Source organism: Eucyclogobius newberryi, unplaced genomic scaffold, assembly GCF_026437365.1.
Source record: "Eucyclogobius newberryi isolate DKJ021-1_F unplaced genomic scaffold, fEucNew1.0.hap1 SCAF_20, whole genome shotgun sequence".
NCBI lineage: Eukaryota > Metazoa > Chordata > Actinopteri > Gobiiformes > Gobiidae > Eucyclogobius > Eucyclogobius newberryi.
The window spans coordinates 2,024,908-2,046,232 of record NW_027315835.1 but is presented as its reverse complement, the minus strand read 5'-3'; the positions used below and the strand labels follow the sequence as shown (position 1 = coordinate 2,046,232).

At 51.7% G+C, this 21,325-nt stretch overlaps 1 protein-coding gene across 1 annotated transcript in view; it reads left to right on the top strand.

The window, feature by feature from the left end:
• Positions 1-11,011, top strand: part of stxbp4 (syntaxin binding protein 4) — a 38,876-nt gene extending 27,865 nt beyond the window's left edge. Inside the window, exons 16-18 of the mRNA XM_072456795.1 lie at positions 492-670; positions 10,167-10,224; positions 10,845-11,011. Coding sequence (XP_072312896.1) covers positions 492-670; positions 10,167-10,224; positions 10,845-10,965 — 358 coding nt within the window. The 3' untranslated portion in view covers positions 10,966-11,011. The remainder of the gene's footprint in view (positions 1-491; positions 671-10,166; positions 10,225-10,844) is intronic.
• Positions 11,012-21,325: the final 10,314 nt, after the last annotated feature.

The window sequence follows — 21,325 nt, the reverse complement described above, 5'->3', positions numbered from 1 at the left end:
AATATTGAGGTTAACCTGCTCCACTAGAAAGAAACAGGTCCAAATGTCATTTTCATTTTGGAATAAACAGACAAACGTCCAGCATAATGTGTGTCCAGTCCAGGACCGTGACCAGTCACGTGACCTCTGAGTCTGTCATGTGACCTGTGAGTCTGTCACGTGACCTGAGCTACTGCCGCCCCATGGTCCCTTGCCACCACAGACGCTGTCGCCCTCAGAAGAAGCTGGAAAAATAAACTGAATTGAATTAAATGGTTCTAAAAATGTTGAAACGTTTCAATGAGTTCTAAAGTGTTCTAAACCAGTCTAAAGTGTTCTTAAAGGTTCTAAAGTGTTCTTAAAGGTTCTAAAGTGTTCTTAAAGGTTCTAAAGTGTTCTTAAAGGTTCTAAAGTGTTCTTAAAGGTTCTAAAGTGTTCTTAAAGGTTCTAAAGTGTTCTTCAAGCATCTTATGACGGGGACGGTCAAGTCTCTTTCTGTTTACTTGTTTTAGTCCTGGAGAAGTGAAGCTGTGTTCGTCACCAGAGGGCGCTCTAGGGGGCGCTCTAGGGGGCGCTCCAGAGGGCGCTCCAGGGGGTGCTCCGGGGGGCGCTCCTCGGTTGAGCGCGGCGTCGTTGGCTCTGGAGGCGAGAGAGTTGAGTCAAAGCGTTGGCTCCATCATCGAGGCCCAAAGTGAGTCCGAGCCACAAACTCACTGTCACTGCACCTGTCTGCACCTGTCACTGCACCATTTTAGAGTCTAAACTCTAAACCCTCTCTGTTTTAGCTCTGAGCTTCTGAGACCGACACCTGCACCTGTCTGCCCCTGTCTGCCCCTAACACTGCACCTGTCTACACCTGTCTGCATCCGTAACCTGTCTGCACCTGTCACTGCACCTGTCACTGCACCTGTCACCTGTCACTGCACCTGTCACTGCACCTGTCACCTGTCTGCTAATGTTGCTAATGTTGCTAACCTTGCTAATATCACTTACGTCGCTAATGTCGCTAACATTGCTAATGTCGCTAATGTCGCAAGCTCTCTCTTTCTCTCCTTTTTTCTTTTTTACGTTGTAGCATAAAACACAGACTTTGCAGACGTATAGCTCCAGTAGACGTATAGCTCCAGTAGACGTAAAGCTCCAGTAGACGTAAAGCTCCAGTAGACGTAAAGCTCCAGTAGACGTATAGCTCCAGTAGACGTAAAGCTCCAGTAGACGTAAAGCTCCAGTAGACGTAAAGCTCCAGTAGACGTAAAGCTCCAGTAGACGTATAGCTCCAGTAGACGTAAAGCTCCAGTAGACGTAAAGCTCCAGTAGACGTAAAGCTCCAGTAGACGTAAAGCTCCAGTAGACGTAAAGCTCCAGTAGACGTAAAGCTCCAGTAGACGTAAAGCTCCAGTAGACGTAAAGCTCCAGTAGACGTAAAGCTCCAGTAGACGTAAAGCTCCAGTAGACGTAAAGCTCCAGTAGACGTAAAGCTCCAGTAGACGTAAAGCTCCAGTAGGTGGAGCTAAATGCACCTTTTCAGTCGGCTGCCATTCGCTCTTAAAAGTAACACAACAACAACAACAACAGCAAATGTTGTTGTTGTTGTTGTTGCTAACGGCTACAGGAGCAAACGTAAACTAACGCTACTGGAAAATGTCTCGTTTTCCGTTTTTACGACTCGTTTCCGAGTTCCGAGTTCAAAGTTCAGAGTTCAAAGTTCAGAGTACGGCCGTAAACGCAGATCTTCAGCTTTCTGTTTCACGACGAAATAATGACTCATAAACTTCCTCAAACATCCCGTAGGGTCTTTATTGTCTTTAACATTTAAGCACATACAAACTCTAACATAAACTCTAACATAAACATTTAATGTGAGAATCTTTTTTGTGAGTGAAAAATATGAAATATAGAAAATGTTTGTGTGAAAAAATCTTTTGTAAAGATGGATTTATGTGATAAAATGTGTCAAACTTGAACTGAAGCGTTTCTGTGGTTTGACTTTCACAAACTTCAGCTTCACCACATGTTCACCACTTTAGAGTCACACAATCCGAGTCTCATTTCCTTGAGGCGTGGCCAGTAGTCTCATTTCCAGGGGGCGTGGCCAGTAGTCTCATTTCCTGGGGGTGTGGCCAGTAGTCTCATTTCCAGGGGGCGTGGCCAGTAGTCTCATTTCCTGGGGGTGTGGCCAGTAGTCTCATTTCCAGGGGGCGTGGCCAGTAGTCTCATTTCCTGGGGGTGTGGCCAGTAGTCTCATTTCCTGGGGGCGTGGCAAGTAGTTCTCCCACATGTCAATCATTCCCTGCGTGCTACTGCACACCTGCAGCCTGGTTCCCATAGCTACACGTTTCCATAATTACACGTTTCCATAGCTACACGTTCCCATAGCTACACGTTTCCATAGCTACACGTTTCCATAGCAACAGGTTTCCATAGCTACACGTTTCCATAATTACACGTTTCCATAGCTACACGTTCCCATAGCTACACGTTTTCATAGCTACACGTTTCCATAGCTACACGTTTCCATAGCTACACGTTCCCATAGCTACACGTTTCCATAGCTACACGTTTCCATAGCAACACGTTTCCATAGCTACACGTTTCCATAATTACACGTTTCCATAGCTACACGTTTCCATAGCAGCACGTTTCCATAGCTACACGTTCCCATAGCTACACGTTTCCATAGCTACACGTTTCCATAGCTACACGTTTCCATAGCTACACGTTTCCATAGCTACACGTTCCCATAGCTACACGTTCCCATAGCTACACTTTTCCATAGCAACACGTTCCCATAGCTACACGTTCCCATAGCTACACTTTTCCATAGCTACACGTTTCCATAATTACACGTTTCCATAGCTACACGTTCCCATAGCTACACGTTTCCATAGCTACACGTTTCCATAGCAACACGTTTCCATAGCTACACGTTTCCATAATTACACGTTTCCATAGCTACACGTTCCCATAGCTACACGTTTCCATAGCTACACGTTTCCATAGCAACACGTTTCCATAGCTACACGTTTCCATAGCTACACGTTTCCATAGCAGCACGTTTCCATAGCTACACGTTCCCATAGCCACACGTTTTCGTAGCCACACGTTTTCGTAGCTAGCTACACGTTTCCATAGCTACACGTTTCCATAGCTACACGTTTCCATAGCAGCACGTTTCCATAGCTACACGTTTCCATAGCTACACGTTTCCATAGCTACACGTTTCCATAGCAACACGTTTCCATAGCAGCACGTTTCCATAATTACACGTTTCCATAGCAACACGTTTCCATAGCTACACGTTTCCATAATTACACGTTTCCATAGCTACACGTTTCCATAGCAGCACGTTTCCATAACTACACTTTTCCATAGCTACACGTTCCCATAGCCACACGTTTTCGTAGCTAGCTACACGTTTCCATAGCTACACGTTTCCATAGCAGCACGTTTCCATAGCTACACGTTTCCATAGCAGCACGTTTCCATAGCCACACGTTTCCGTAGCTAGCTACACGTTTCCATAGCTACACGTTTCCATTGCAGCACGTTTCAATAGCTACACGTTTCCATAGCAGCACGTTTCCATAGCCACACGTTTCCGTAGCTAGCTACACGTTTCCATAGCTACACGTTTCCATAGCTACACGTTTCCATAGCAACACGTTTCCATAGCAGCACGTTTCCATAGCTACACGTTTCCATAGCAACACGTTTCCATAGCAGCACGTTTCCATAGCTACACGTTTCCATAGCTACACGTTTCCATAGCAGCACGTTTCCATAGCTACACGTTTCCATAGCTACACGTTTCCATAGCAGCAGGTTTCCATAGCTACACGTTTCCATAGCAACATGTTTCCATAGCTACACGTTTCCATAGCTACACGTTTCCATAGCAGCATGTTTCCATAGCTACACGTTTCCATAGCTACACATTCCCATAGCTACACGTTCCCATAGCTACACATTCCCATAGCTACACGTTCCCATAGCTACACGTTTCCGTAGCTAGCTACACGTTTCCATAGCTACACGTTTCCATAGCAACACGTTTCCATAGCAGCACGTTTCCATAGTTACACATTTCCGTAGCTACACGTTCCCATAGCTACACTTTTCCATAGCAACACGTTTCCATAGCTACACGTTTCCATAGCAACACGTTTCCATAGCTACACGTTTCCATAGCTACACGTTTCCATAGCTACACGTTCCCATAGCTACACGTTTCCATAGCTGCACGTTTCCATAGCTACACGTTTCCATAGCAGCACGTTTCCATAGCAGCACGTTTCCATAGCTACACGTTCCCATAGCTACACGTTTCCATAGCTGCACGTTTCCATAGCTACACGTTTCCATAGCAGCACGTTCCCATAGCTACACGTTTCCATAGCTACACGTTTCCATAGCTACACGTTTCCATAGCAACACGTTTCCATAGCAGCACGTTTCCATAATTACACGTTTCCATAGCAACACGTTTCCATAGCTACACGTTTACATAATTACACGTTTCCATAGCTACACGTTTCCATAGCAGCACGTTTCCATAGCTACACGTTTCCATAGCAGCACGTTTCCATAGCCACACGTTTCCGTAGCTAGCTACACGTTTCCATAGCTACACGTTTCCATTGCAGCACGTTTCAATAGCTACACGTTTCCATAGCAGCACGTTTCCATAGCCACACGTTTCCGTAGCTAGCTACACGTTTCCATAGCTACACGTTTCCATAGCTACACGTTTCCATAGCAGCACGTTTCCATAGCCACACGTTTCCGTAGCTAGCTACACGTTTCCATAGCTACACGTTTCCATAGCTACACGTTTCCATAGCAACACGTTTCCATAGCAGCACGTTTCCATAGCTACACGTTTCCATAGCAACACGTTTCCATAGCAGCACGTTTCCATAGCTACACGTTTCCATAGCTACACGTTTCCATAGCAGCACGTTTCCATAGCTACACGTTTCCATAGCTACACGTTTCCATAGCAGCAGGTTTCCATAGCTACACGTTTCCATAGCAACACGTTTCCATAGCTACACGTTTCCATAGCTACACGTTTCCATAGCAGCATGTTTCCATAGCTACACGTTTCCATAGCTACACATTCCCATAGCTACACGTTCCCATAGCTACACATTCCCATAGCTACACGTTCCCATAGCTACACGTTTCCGTAGCTAGCTACACGTTTCCATAGCTACACGTTTCCATAGCAACACGTTTCCATAGCAGCACGTTTACATAGCTACACGTTTCCATAGCAACACGTTTCCATAGCTACACGTTTCCATAGCTACACGTTTCCGTAGCTACACGTTCCCATAGCTACACTTTTCCATAGCAACACGTTTCCATAGCTACACGTTTCCATAGCAACACGTTTCCATAGCTACACGTTTCCATAGCTACACGTTTCCATAGCTACACGTTCCCATAGCTACACGTTTCCATAGCTGCACGTTTCCATAGCTACACGTTTCCATAGCAGCACGTTTCCATAGCAGCACGTTTCCATAGCTACACGTTCCCATAGCTACACGTTTCCATAGCTGCACGTTTCCATAGCTACACGTTTCCATAGCAGCACGTTCCCATAGCAGCACGTTCACATAGCAGCATGTTTCCATAGCAGCACGTTTCCATAGCAGCACGTTTCCATAGCTACACGTTCCCATAGCTACACGTTTCCATAGCTGCACGTTTCCATAGCTACACGTTCCCATAGCAGCACGTTTCCATAGCTACACGTTTCCATAGCAACACGTTCCCATAGCTACACGTTTCCATAGCAACACGTTTCCATAGCTACACGTTTCCATAGCTACACGTTTCCATAGCCAAACGTTTCCTTAGCTACACGTTCCCATAGCAGCACGTTTCCATAGCTACACGTTTCCATAGCCAAACGTTTCCTTAGCTACACGTTTCCATAGCTACACGTTTCCATAGCTACACGTTTCCATAGCAGCACGTTCCCATAGCAGCACGTTTACATAGCTACACGTTTCCATAGCTACACGTTTCCATAGCTACACGTTTCCATAGCTACACGTTTCCATAGCAGCACGTTTCCATAGCTACACGTTTCCATTGCAGCACGTTTCAATAGCAGCATGTTTCCATAGCTACACGTTTCCATAGCTACACGTTTCCATAGCTACACGTTTCCATAGCAACACGTTTCCATAGCAGCATGTTTCCATAGCTACACGTTTCCATAGCTACACGTTTCCATAGCAGCACGTTTCCATAGCTACACGTTTCCATAGCTACACGTTTCCATAGCAGCAGGTTTCCATAGCTACACGTTTCCATAGCAACACGTTTCCATAGCTACACGTTTCCATAGCTACACGTTTCCATAGCAGCATGTTTCCATAGCTACACATTCCCATAGCTACACGTTTCCATAGCTACACGTTCCCATAGCTACACATTCCCATAGCTACACGTTCCCATAGCTACACGTTTCCGTAGCTACACGTTTCCATAGCTACACGTTTCCATAGCAGCACGTTTCCATAGCAACACGTTTCCATAGCTACACGTTTCCATAGCTACACGTTTCCATAGCTACACGTTTCCATAGCAGCATGTTTCCATAGCTACACATTCCCATAGCTACACGTTTCCATAGCTACACATTCCCATAGCTACACGTTCCCATAGCTACACATTCCTATAGCTACACGTTTCCATAGCTACACATTCCCATAGCTACACGTTCCCATAGCTACACATTCCCATAGCTACACGTTCCCATAGCTACACGTTTCCGTAGCTACACGTTTCCATAGCTACACATTCCCATAGCTACACGTTTCCATAGCTACACATTCCCATAGCTACACGTTCCCATAGCTACACATTCCCATAGCTACACGTTCCCATAGCTACACGTTTCCGTAGCTACACGTTTCCGTAGCTACACGTTCCCATAGCTACACGTTCCCATAGCTACACTTTTCCATAGCAACACGTTTCCATAGCTACACGTTTCCATAGCTACACGTTTCCATAGCAACATGTTTCCATAGCTACACGTTTCCATAGCTACACGTTTCCATAGCTACACGTTTCCATAGCTACACGTTCCCATAGCAGCACGTTTCCATAGCTACACGTTTCCATAGCCAAACGTTTCCTTAGCTACACGTTTCCATAGCTACACGTTTCCATAGCTACACGTTTCCATAGCAGCACGTTCCCATAGCAGCACGTTTACATAGCTACACGTTTCCATAGCTACACGTTTCCATAGCTACACGTTTCCATAGCAACACGTTTCCATAGCAGCATGTTTCCATAGCTACACGTTTCCATAGCTACACGTTTCCATAGCAGCACGTTTCCATAGCTACACGTTTCCATAGCTACACGTTTCCATAGCAGCAGGTTTCCATAGCTACACGTTTCCATAGCAACACGTTTCCATAGCTACACGTTTCCATAGCTACACGTTTCCATAGCAGCATGTTTCCATAGCTACACATTCCCATAGCTACACGTTTCCATAGCTACACATTCCCATAGCTACACGTTCCCATAGCTACACATTCCCATAGCTACACGTTCCCATAGCTACACGTTTCCGTAGCTACACGTTTCCATAGCTACACGTTTCCATAGCAGCACGTTTCCATAGCAACACGTTTCCATAGCTACACGTTTCCATAGCTACACGTTTCCATAGCTACACGTTTCCATAGCAGCATGTTTCCATAGCTACACATTCCCATAGCTACACGTTTCCATAGCTACACATTCCCATAGCTACACGTTCCCATAGCTACACGTTTCCATAGCTACACATTCCCATAGCTACACGTTCCCATAGCTACACATTCCCATAGCTACACGTTCCCATAGCTACACGTTTCCGTAGCTACACGTTTCCATAGCTACACGTTTCCATAGCTACACGTTTCCATAGCTACACGTTCCCATAGCTACACTTTTCCATAGCAACACGTTTCCATAGCTACACGTTTCCATAGCTACACGTTTCCATAGCAACATCTTTCCATAGCTACATGTTTCCATAGCTACACGTTTCCATAGCTACACGTTTCCATAGCCAAACGTTTCCTTAGCTACACGTTCCCCCATAGCAGCACGTTTCCATAGCTACACGTTTCCATAGCCAAACGTTTCCTTAGCTACACGTTTCCATAGCTACACGTTTCCATAGCTACACGTTTCCATAGCAGCACGTTTACATAGCTACACGTTTCCATAGCTACACGTTTCCATAGCTACACGTTTCCATTGCAGCACGTTTCCATAGCTACACGTTTCCATAGCTACACGTTTCCATAGCTACACGTTTCCATAGCAACACGTTTCCATAGCAGCATGTTTCCATAGCTACACGTTTCCATAGCTACACGTTTCCATAGCAGCACGTTTCCATAGCTACACGTTTCCATAGCTACACGTTTCCATAGCAGCAGGTTTCCATAGCTACACGTTTCCATAGCAACACGTTTCCATAGCTACACGTTTCCATAGCTACACGTTTCCATAGCAGCACGTTTACATAGCTACACGTTTCCATAGCTACACGTTTCCATAGCTACACGTTTCCATTGCAGCACGTTTCAATAGCAGCATGTTTCCATAGCTACACGTTTCCATAGCTACACGTTTCCATAGCTACACGTTTCCATAGCAACACGTTTCCATAGCAGCATGTTTCCATAGCTACACGTTTCCATAGCTACACGTTTCCATAGCAGCACGTTTCCATAGCTACACGTTTCCATAGCTACATGTTTCCATAGCAGCAGGTTTCCATAGCTACACGTTTCCATAGCAACACGTTTCCATAGCTACACGTTTCCATAGCTACACGTTTCCATAGCAGCATGTTTCCATAGCAACACATTTCCATAGCAACACGTTTCCATAGCAACACGTTTCCATAGCAACACATTTCCATAGCTACACGTTTCCATAGCAACACGTTTCCATAGCTACACGTTTCCATAGCAACACGTTTCCATAGCTACACGTTTCCATAGCAACACGTTTCCATAGCTACACGTTTCCATAGCAACACATTTCCATAGCAACACGTTTCCATAGCAACACGTTTCCATAGCAACACATTTCCATAGCAACACGTTTCCATAGCTACACGTTTCCATAGCAACACGTTTCCATAGCAACACGTTTCCATAGCAACACATTTCCATAGCTACACGTTTCCATAGCAACACATTTCCATAGCAACACGTTTCCATAGCAACACGTTTCCATAGCAACACATTTCCATAGCTACACGTTTCCATAGCAACACGTTTCCATAGCTACACGTTTCCATAGCAACACGTTTCCATAGCTACACGTTTCCATAGCAACACGTTTCCATAGCTACACGTTTCCATAGCAACACATTTCCATAGCAACACGTTTCCATAGCAACACGTTTCCATAGCAACACATTTCCATAGCAACACGTTTCCATAGCTACACGTTTCCATAGCAACACGTTTCCATAGCAACACGTTTCCATAGCAACACATTTCCATAGCTACACGTTTCCATAGCAACACATTTCCATAGCAACACGTTTCCATAGCAACACGTTTCCATAGCAACACATTTCCATAGCTACACGTTTCCATAGCAACACGTTTCCATAGCAACACGTTTCCATAGCTACACGTTTCCATAGCAACACGTTTCCATAGCAGCACGTTTCCATAGCTACACGTTTCCATAGCAACACGTTTCCATAGCAACACGTTTCCATAGCAACACATTTCCATAGCAACACGTTTCCATAGCAACACGTTTCCATAGCAACACATTTCCATAGCAACACATTTCCATAGCAACACGTTTCCATAGCAACACGTTTCCATAGCAACACATTTCCATAGCTACACGTTTCCATAGCAACACGTTTCCATAGCTACACGTTTCCATAGCAACACGTTTCCATAGCTACACGTTTCCATAGCTACACGTTTCCATAGCTACACGTTTCCATAGCAACACGTTTCCATAGCTACACGTTTCCATAGCTACACGTTTCCATAGCTACACGTTTCCATAGCTACACGTTTCCATAGCTACACGTTTCCATAGCTACACGTTTCCATAGCTACACACTCTTCAATGTGGGCCACACTCGGTGAAACTCTAACTGAGCGTTGTGTCTTCAGCTTTGCCGTTCGGGTGGGAAGAGGCCTTCACCGACGCCGGCCTCAAGTACTACATCAAGTAAGACCTGTGTGTCAGATGCCCCGCCCAGATGCCCCGCCCCATCCACATAAGACCTTTGTGTGTCAGATGCCCCGCCCCATTCAAGAGTGTAGCAGATGCCCCGCCCCGTTCAAGTCAGATGCCCCGCCCAGTTTACCAGAGACATTTAAACGAATCGTGTCACAGAATGTCTCCACGTTCGTTTTATGTCGGTAAATTAGCAGCATTAGCAGCATTAGCACCACAAGCACCACAAGCAGCATTAGCAGCATTAGCAGCATTAGCACCACAAGCAGCATTAGCAGCATTAGCAACATTAGCAGCATTAGCAGCATTAGCACCACAAGCACCACAAGCAGCATTAGCAGCATTAGCACCACAAGCAGCATTAGCAGCATTAGCAACATTAGCAGCATTAGCAGCATTAGCACCACAAGCAGCATTAGCAGCATTAGCACCACTAGCAGCATTAGCAGCATTAGCACAAACCGCGCTTTGAGCTAGCGGCTACAGCTAGCACAGAAGGTCAAACACTTTAGAACCCTGTGGACGAGGCAGAGCAGATGGAAATGTTCCGCTGTTTGTCCTCGTAAGAGCGTCAGATGCCCCACCCACCGTCTTCCTCTTCCTGTTTGCAGTCATGTGACCCAGAGCACTTCCTGGACTCTTCCTGATCCTGAACCCAAAACTTTATCGACCAAAGAAACAACGACAGCGACGCCCGAGAAAGAGAAGACGAGCGTGGAGACCGAGATGTGAAAGTACTCTTTATACTACTACTACTTATACTATTTGTACTATGACTTATACTTTTTGTACTAGTACTTTTATGCTGTTTATACGATGAGTACGATCCCAAAGTGGAGGATGGTTCCTGTTCATTTTCAAAGACACAAAATAAAAGTTGTACAAAAGTGACTTTGTAAAACTTTATTGTGAAAGGTTCATTTAAAGGACGGCTTCAGTTTAAAGTGTCACTGTGTCACTTTTCTTTGTCCTAAGTGTGTTTCTTCTTCTTCTCATTTTCATCTGTGAAGCTTTTGTTTTGTGGTTGTTGCAGCGACAACGTTAGCTTAGCTTTAGCCCGTTTGCTAACATCAGGGGGTGATAAAGGACACTCCAGCCTAACACTTGGACTCAAAAACATGAAGAAGAAGAAGAAGAAGAAGAAGAAGAAGAAGAAGAAGAAGAAGAAGAAGAAGAAGAAGAAGAAGAAGAAGAAGAAGAAGAAGAAGAAGAAGAAGAAGAAGAAGAAGAAGAAGAAGAAGAAGAAGAAGAAGAAGAAGAAGAAGAAGAAGAAGAAGAAGAAGAAGAAGAAGAAGAAGAAGAAGAAGAAGAAGAAGAAGAAGAAGAAGAAGAAGGAGGAGGAGGAGGAGGAGGAGGAGGAGGAGGAGGAGGAGGAGGAGGAGGAGGAGGAGGAGGAGGAGGAGGAGGAGGAGGAGGAGGAGGAAGGTCTGAAGGGTTAAACACTTAAACAACATAAACCTCATTAAATCTTAACTCTGCTGAATAAATGATGAATAAATGATGATAAAAACAGTCGTCATGAAATAATCTAAAGGTCGTGGACTTAATCTTCGTCTAAAGCTGAAAAACTCGTCTCGTTATCGCCCGTTTCAAATATTAATGTTTGTTTCTTGAGCTTTAACGAAGCGGAAAATCGTTCCAGCGCAAATTATGAATAATCAAATCAAATCAATTTATTTTTGTAAGGCCCAAAATCACAACAACAGTTTCCTCTGAGGGCCACAGGGAGAAATGAATCAACAATGTCTGTGGTGGCGAGGGACGATGTCCCAGGGTCCTCTGTCCTTAGACTCTCCTTCTCGGCCAGGAAAAACTACAAAAAAACCTCTTTGGGAAAAAACCGTAGAAACCTGGAGGAGTTCCAGTGAAGGAGAGATCCCACTCTCACAGACGGACAGACGGACACGAGGAGACTGGAGCTGGAGCCACTCTTCAGGCAGATGAGGGACCGTCCACATGGGGCAGGGACCACTTCACCAGGAGAGGGACATCTGGGTCCACAGGTCCTCAGGAGTGAGAGAAAGAAAAAGAAGGCGGTGAACAGTTTGCAAGTGGAATTAAAAAATAAATATTGTTTGATAGCATAAGTAGTCAGAAGAAGAGGATAGTGCTCAAGCTGTCATACTTCCCCCAGCATAGTTACTCCTAGGGCAGCGTAGCTGAAGCTGTGGGTTTATCTTTCTGTTCCTAACTAGTCTGACCATAAGCGATTTCGAAGAGGAACGTTTTAAGCCTGGACTTAAATGAAGAGACTGTGTCAGCATATTTAACATGGGTCGGGAGCTGATTCCATAACACAGGAGCTTGGTAGCTAAACGCTCTACCTCCTACAGTACTTTTAGAGACTCTTGGCACCACCAGAAGGCTCTACCTCCTACAGTACTTTTAGAGACTCTTGGCACCACCAGAAGGCCGGCATTCTGAGAGCGAAGAGCTCTGTTTGGATGATATGGTTCTATAGCATCTTTGAGGTAGGATGGGGCCATGTCATTTATGGCTTTGTAGGTCAAGAGTAGAATTTTGAATTTGATTCTGGACTCGACGGGGAGCCAGTGAAGAGACTTCAGCACTGGCGTAATGTGCTCTCTTCTTTTTGTTCCTGTTAGTAATCTTGCTGCTGCATTTTGAACCAGTTGAAAGCTTTTTATGGAGCTTTTAGGACACGCTGCAAGCAGGGAGTTACAGTAGTCTAATCTAGTCGTTACAAATGCATGGATAAGTTTTTCGGCATCACTTTTAGGCAGGATTCTTCTGATTTTGGCTCTTGTTGCGCAAATGGAAATAGGCTGTTTTACAAGCTTGATTTATATGAGCTTTAAATGAGAGCTCCTGGTCAAATAAGACTCCAAGGTTTCTTACAGTAGAACTGGAGGCTACACTGACATTGTCCAGTGTGACTATCTGCTCAGATAGAGCGTCTTGTAGATGCTTAGGGCCAAGCACAATGACCTCGGTTTTTTCAGGGTTAAGAAGCAGGTAGTTTAGTGTCATCCAGGTTTCTATCTCCTTCACACAAGCACTAAGTCTGTCTACTTAATCGCTCTGATCAGGTTTCATTGATAAATACAGCTGAGTGTCGTCTGCATAGCAGTGGAAGTTAATGCCATGTGACCTGATAATGTTGCCTAATGGCAGCATATAAAGAGTAAACAGAATTGGACCGAGTACCGAACCCTGTGGCACACCGTAAATTACTTTAGAGCTTGGTGAGGAGCTCTGGTTTACATTAACAAATTGGAACCTATCAGATAGATAGGATTTAAACCAGCTGAGGGCTGTTCCTCCAACACCTACATCACATTCTAACCTCTGCAGTAGAATGTTGTGGTCGATGGTGTCAAACGCTGCGCTCAGGTCCAACAGAACCTCATAATGACTGAGGCTGATCATGACCTCCTCCTTTCTCCTCCTTTCCTCCTCTTCAAAGCCTTTAGAGCCGGGACACGTGCGCGTCCGAGGGTCCCTCCCTCCCGGGAAGAGGCGGGAGGAGGATGGACTCCCCCGGGGCAGAAGGACTGACTCTCACCGTTTGTCTCACAGCGTCATTCTGCCGCTCTCCGCGCGCTGCCGCCCGGCTTCACCCACCGCTCACACCGCTCCTCTACACCCGGGCTCCGATCCTGATGTTCAGACCTGATTTAGTCCTGGTTTAGTCCTGGTTTAGTCCTGGTTTAGTCCTGTTTTAGTCCTGTTTTAGTCCTGGTTTTGTCCTGGTTTTGCGCAGCTGTAAAATAAGACCAAATGGCTGATCCAAGACTAAACTAGTTCTTTTCACTTTGCCGGACTTGACGTGTGTTTTCGGGGTGAAATTGAATCGTCCCGGGAACTTTTAGACCCGCACGGACCCGCACGGACCCGCACGGACCCGCACGGACCCGCACGGACCCGCACGGACCTGCGGAGCCATGGAGACGCTTCCCCGGGGCTGCGCGCTCATGAGCCCGGCTCTGATGCCTCTGTCCGGGCATGAAGTGCTGAAGTCTCTGCTGGAGAACCCGCTCAAGCCACTGCGCCACCAGAGTGAGAACATGACTATTAACATTACTATTACTATGATTATCATGATTATTATGATTATTATGACGATGATTAGTATTGTTACTATGAATATTATGATTATTCTTATGATCATTATTTTGATTATTGTGATTATTATGATTATTATTATGATTATTATTACTATTATGCGTTCTGGGTGATTTAAATCCTGAAGTAAAAGAGAGAAGTGCAGAGGAGGTGCAGAGGAGGTGCAGAGGAGGTGCAGAGGAGGTGTAGAGGAGGTGCAAAGGAGGTGCAGAGGAGGTGTAGAGGAGGTGCAGAGGAGGTGCAGAGGAGGTGCAGAGGAGGTGCAGAGGAGGTGCAGAGGAGGTGCAGAGGAGGTGTAGAGGAGGTGCAGAGGAGGTGTAGAGGAGGTGCAGAGGAGGTGCAGAGGAGGTGCAGAGGAGGTGTAGAGGAGGTGCAGAGGAGGTGCAGAGGAGGTGCAGAGGAGCGAGTGAAGCATGAGGTGGGCGGGGCAGATGAGCAGGATGAGTCCACGTGTTGGACAAAGACACGTGTCCAGAGCGTGAGGCTCGTGTGTCTCACGTGTCTCACTTTTTCACCTGTTTTTGTTTCTGTTTTTTTAGCACCGAGAAAATGTCGATTAACGTCCGTTTTTTTGACAATTCTCACGTCATAAATGTGTTTTTAACGTGTGGAAGCCAAAGCCGACGCTCCGGCGCTTCTGCAGGTCAGGGCTTTGCTGACCACACGGCTGAAGCCCTGACCGCTCCTCCAGCTCTGACCACTCCTCCAGCCCTGACCGCTCCTCCAGCTCTGACCGCTCCTCCAGCCCTGACCGCTCCTCCAGCTCTGACCGCTCCTCCAGCTCTGACCGCTCCTCCAGCCCTGACCGCTCCTCCAGCTCTGACCGCTCCTCCAGCTCTGACCACTCCTCCAGCCCTGACCGCTCCTCCAGCTCTGACCGCTCCTCCAGCCCTGACCGCTCCTCCAGCTCTGACCGCTCCTCCAGCCCTGACCGCTCCTCCAGCTCTGACCGCTCCTCCAGCTCTGACCGCTCCTCCAGCTCTGACCGCTCCTCCAGATCTGACCGCTCCTCCAGCTCTGACCGCTCCAGCTCTGACCGCTCCAGCCCTGACCGCTCCTCCAGCTCTGACCACTCCTCCAGCCCTGACCGCTCCTCCAGCTCTGACCGCTCCTCCAGCCCTGACCGCTCCTCCAGCCCTGACCGCTCCTCCAGATCTGACCGCTCCTCCAGCTCTGACCGCTCCTCCAGCCCTGACCGCTCCTCCAGCTCTGACCGCTCCAGCTCTGACCACTCCTCCAGCTCTGACCGCTCCTCCAGCCCTGACCGCTCCTCCAGCTCTGACCGCTCCTCCAGCTCTGACCGCTCCTCCAGATCTGACCGCTCCTCCAGCCCTGACCGCTCCTCCAGATCTGACCGCTCCTCCAGCCCTGACCGCTCCTCCAGATCTGACCGCTCCTCCAGCCCTGACCGCTCCTCCAGCTCTGACCGCTCCTCCAGCCCTGACCGCTCCTCCAGCTCTGACCGCTCCTCCAGCCCTGACCGCTCCTCCAGCCCTGACCGCTCCTCCAGCTCTGACCGCTCCAGCTCTGACCACTCCTCCAGCCCTGACCGCTCCTCCAGCCCTGACCGCTCCTCCAGCTCTGACCGCTCCTCCAGCTCTGACCGCTCCTCCAGCCCTGACCGCTCCTCCAGCTCTGACCGCTCCTCCAGATCTGACCGCTCCTCCAGCCCTGACCGCTCCTCCAGATCTGACCGCTCCTCCAGCTCTGACCGCTCCTCCAGCCCTGACCGCTCCTCCAGCTCTGACCGCTCCAGCTCTGACCGCTCCAGCTCTGACCGCTCCTCCAGCTCTGACCGCTCCTCCAGCTCTGACCGCTCCTCCAGCCCTGACCGCTCCTCCAGCTCTGACCGCTCCAGCTCTGACCACTCCTCCAGCCCTGACCGCTCCTCCAGCCCTGACCGCTCCTCCAGCTCTGACCGCTCCTCCAGCTCTGACCGCTCCAGCTCTGACCGCTCCTCCAGCCCTGACCGCTCCTCCAGCCCTGACCGCTCCTCCAGCTCTGACCGCTCCTCCAGCTCTGACCGCTCCAGCTCTGACCACTCCTCCAGCCCTGACCGCTCCAGCTCTGACCGCTCCTCCAGCCCTGACCGCTCCTCCAGATCTGACCGCTCCTCCAGCTCTGACCGCTCCTCCAGCTCTGACCGCTCCTCCAGCCCTGACCGCTCCAGCTCTGACCGCTCCTCCAGCTCTGACCGCTCCTCCAGCCCTGACCGCTCCTCCAGCCCTGACCGCTCCTCCAGCTCTGACCGCTCCAGCTCTGACCGCTCCTCCAGCCCTGACCGCTCCTCCAGCTCTGACCGCTCCTCCAGCCCTGACCGCTCCTCCAGCTCTGACCGCTCCTCCAGCTCTGACCGCTCCTCCAGCCCTGACCGCTCCTCCAGCTCTGACCGCTCCTCCAGCTCTGACCGCTCCTCCAGCCCTGACCGCTCCTCCAGCTCTGACCGCTCCAGCTCTGACCGCTCCTCCAGCTCTGACCGCTCCTCCAGCCCTGACCGCTCCTCCAGCTCTGACCGCTCCTCCAGCTCTGACCGCTCCTCCAGCTCTGACCGCTCCTCCAGCCCTGACCGCTCCTCCAGCTCTGACCGCTCCTCCAGCCCTGACCGCTCCTCCAGCTCTGACCGCTCCTCCAGCCCTGACCGCTCCTCCAGCTCTGACCGCTCCTCCAGCCCTGACCGCTCCTCCAGCTCTGACCGCTCCTCCAGCCCTGACCGCTCCTCCAGCTCTGACCGCTCCTCCAGATCTGACCGCTCCTCCAGCCCTGACCGCTCCTCCAGATCTGACCGCTCCTCCAGCCCTGACCGCTCCTCCAGCCCTGACCGCTCCTCCAGATCTGACCGCTCCTCCAGCCCTGACCGCTCCTCCAGCTCTGACCGCTCCTCCAGCCCTGACCGCTCCTCCAGCCCTGACCGCTCCTCCAGCTCTGACCGCTCCAGCTCTGACCACTCCTCCAGCCCTGACCGCTCCTCCAGCCCTGACCGCTCCTCCAGCCCTGACCGCTCCTCCAGCTCTGACCGCTCCTCCAGCCCTGACCGCTCCTCCAGATCTGACCGCTCCTCCAGCTCTGACCGCTCCAGCTCTGACCACTCCTCCAGCCCTGACCGCTCCTCCAGCCCTGACCGCTCCTCCAGATCTGACCGCTCCTCCAGCTCTGACCGCTCCTCCAGCCCTGACCGCTCCTCCAGCTCTGACCGCTCCAGCTCTGACCGCTCCTCCAGCTCTGACCGCTCCTCCAGCTCTGACCGCTCCTCCAGCCCTGACCGCTCCTCCAGCTCTGACCGCTCCAGCTCTGACCGCTCCTCCAGCTCTGACCGCTCCTCCAGCCCTGACCGCTCCTCCAGCTCTGACCGCTCCAGCTCTGACCACTCCTCCAGCCCTGACCGCTCCTCCAGCCCTGACCGCTCCTCCAGCTCTGACCGCTCCTCCAGCTCTGACCGCTCCAGCTCTGACCACTCCTCCAGCCCTGACCGCTCCTCCAGCCCTGACCGCTCCTCCAGCCCTGACCGCTCCTCCAGCTCTGACCGCTCCAGCTCTGACCACTCCTCCAGCCCTGACCGCTCCTCCAGCCCTGACCGCTCCTCCAGATCTGACCGCTCCTCCAGCTCTGACCGCTCCTCCAGCCCTGACCGCTCCTCCAGCTCTGACCGCTCCAGCTCTGACCGCTCCTCCAGCTCTGACCGCTCCTCCAGCTCTGACCGCTCCTCCAGCCCTGACCGCTCCTCCAGCTCTGACCGCTCCAGCTCTGACCGCTCCTCCAGCCCTGACCGCTCCTCCAGCCCTGACCGCTCCTCCAGCTCTGACCGCTCCTCCAGCTCTGACCGCTCCAGCTCTGACCGCTCCTCCAGCCCTGACCGCTCCTCCAGCCCTGACCGCTCCTCCAGCTCTGACCGCTCCTCCAGCTCTGACCGCTCCTCCAGATCAGACCGCTCCTCCAGCTCTGACCGCTCCTCCAGCTCTGACCGCTCCAGCTCTGACCACTCCTCCAGCCCTGACCGCTCCAGCTCTGACCGCTCCTCCAGCCCTGACCGCTCCAGCTCTGACCGCTCCTCCAGCTCTGACCGCTCCTCCAGCTCTGACCGCTCCTCCAGCCCTGACCGCTCCTCCAGCTCTGACCGCTCCAGCTCTGACCACTCCTCCAGCCCTGACCGCTCCTCCAGCCCTGACCGCTCCTCCAGCCCTGACCGCTCCTCCAGCTCTGACCGCTCCTCCAGCCCTGACCGCTCCTCCAGCTCTGACCGCTCCTCCAGCCCTGACCGCTCCTCCAGATCTGACCGCTCCTCCAGCTCTGACCGCTCCAGCTCTGACCACTCCTCCAGCCCTGACCGCTCCTCCAACCCTGACCGCTCCTCCAGATCTGACCGCTCCTCCAGCTCTGACCGCTCCTCCAGCCCTGACCGCTCCTCCAGCTCTGACCGCTCCAGCTCTGACCGCTCCTCCAGCTCTGACCGCTCCAGCTCTGACCACTCCTCCAGCCCTGACCGCTCCTCCAGCCCTGACCGCTCCTCCAGCTCTGACCGCTCCTCCAGCCCTGACCGCTCCTCCAGCTCTGACCGCTCCTCCAGCCCTGACCGCTCCTCCAGCTCTGACCGCTCCTCCAGCCCTGACCGCTCCTCCAGCCCTGACCGCTCCTCCAGCTCTGACCGCTCCTCCAGATCTGACCGCTCCTCCAGCCCTGACCGCTCCTCCAGCTCTGACCGCTCCTCCAGCCCTGACCGCTCCTCCAGCTCTGACCGCTCCTCCAGATCTGACCGCTCCTCCAGCCCTGACCGCTCCTCCAGCTCTGACCACTCCTCCAGCCCTGACCGCTCCTCCAGCCCTGACCGCTCCTCCAGCTCTGACCGCTCCTCCAGCTCTGACCGCTCCTCCAGCCCTGACCGCTCCTCCAGCTCTGACCGCTCCTCCAGCCCTGACCGCTCCTCCAGATCTGACCGCTCCTCCAGCTCTGACCGCTCCAGCTCTGACCACTCCTCCAGCCCTGACCGCTCCTCCAGCCCTGACCGCTCCTCCAGATCTGACCGCTCCTCCAGCTCTGACCGCTCCTCCAGCCCTGACCGCTCCTCCAGCTCTGACCGCTCCAGCTCTGACCGCTCCTCCAGCTCTGACCGCTCCTCCAGCTCTGACCGCTCCTCCAGCCCTGACCGCTCCTCCAGCTCTGACCGCTCCAGCTCTGACCGCTCCTCCAGCTCTGACCGCTCCTCCAGCCCTGACCGCTCCTCCAGCTCTGACCGCTCCAGCTCTGACCACTCCTCCAGCCCTGACCGCTCCTCCAGCCCTGACCGCTCCTCCAGCTCTGACCGCTCCTCCAGCTCTGACCGCTCCAGCTCTGACCACTCCTCCAGCCCTGACCGCTCCTCCAGCCCTGACCGCTCCTCCAGCTCTGACCGCTCCTCCAGCTCTGACCGCTCCAGCTCTGACCACTCCTCCAGCCCTGACCGCTCCTCCAGCCCTGACCGCTCCTCCAGATCTGACCGCTCCTCCAGCCCTGACCGCTCCTCCAGCTCTGACCGCTCCAGCTCTGACCACTCCTCCAGCCCTGACCGCTCCTCCAGCCCTGACCGCTCCTCCAGATCTGACCGCTCCTCCAGCTCTGACCGCTCCTCCAGCCCTGACCGCTCCTCCAGCTCTGACCGCTCCAGCTCTGACCGCTCCTCCAGCTCTGACCGCTCCTCCAGCTCTGACCGCTCCTCCAGCCCTGACCGCTCCTCCAGCTCTGACCGCTCCAGCTCTGACCACTCCTCCAGCCCTGACCGCTCCTCCAGCCCTGACCGCTCCTCCAGCTCTGACCGCTCCTCCAGCTCTGACCGCTCCAGCTCTGACCACTCCTCCAGCCCTGACCGCTCCTCCAGCCCTGACCGCTCCTCCAGCTCTGACCGCTCCTCCAGCTCTGACCGCTCCTCCAGATCTGACCGCTCCTCCAGCCCTGACCGCTCCTCCAGCTCTGACCGCTCCTCCAGCTCTGACCGCTCCAGCTCTGACCACTCCTCCAGCCCTGACCGCTCCAGCTCTGACCGCTCCTCCAGCCCTGACCGCTCCTCCAGATCTGACCGCTCCTCCAGCTCTGACCGCTCCTCCAGCTCTGACCGCTCCTCCAGCCCTGACCGCTCCAGCTCTGACCGCTCCTCCAGCTCTGACCGCTCCTCCAGCTCTGACCGCTCCTCCAGCTCTGACCGCTCCAGCTCTGACCACTCCTCCAGCCCTGACCGCTCCTCCAGCCCTGACCGCTCCTCCAGCCCTGACCGCTCCTCCAGCTCTGACCGCTCCTCCAGCCCTGACCGCTCCTCCAGCTCTGACCGCTCCTCCAGCCCTGACCGCTCCTCCAGATCTGACCGCTCCTCCAGCTCTGACCGCTCCAGCTCTGACCACTCCTCCAGCCCTGACCGCTCCTCCAACCCTGACCGCTCCTCCAGATCTGACCGCTCCTCCAGCTCTGACCGCTCCTCCAGCCCTGACCGCTCCTCCAGCTCTGACCGCTCCTCCAGCCCTGACCGCTCCTCCAGATCTGACCGCTCCTCCAGCCCTGACCGCTCCTCCAGATCTGACCGCTCCTCCAGCTCTGACCGGACACGACAGAGCTGCAACTCACCATCGTTTTAGAGCTTTATTTCTGCTGAACATTTGGCTTTTCAAACACTTTTGATCCGATTAAACGGGTTAAATCTTCTGCAGAGAAAACATTTATGACTAAAGTCTGTTTATTATGTTAAATTATGTTTTCGAGTCTGACAGAGAAATAGTCGTTTATGAACGTCAGGACGATCCCGACTGGAGGTCGAGGCTGAACTAACTGACGTGTTTACTCTGGAGTAACAAGACTAACTGACGTGTTTACTCTGCGGAGCCTTCCAAACGCTCTCCGGAACGTTCTCCGCAGCGGAACGTGAACCAGACGAGGCGTTCGGAGCAACAATCGTGAATTTCCGGGGTCGAATTGTCAGTGACTTTGATGTTCTGTCGCCAAATATTAGAAGACGATGTATTTTACGGCTTGACAAAAGTGTAATAAGTGT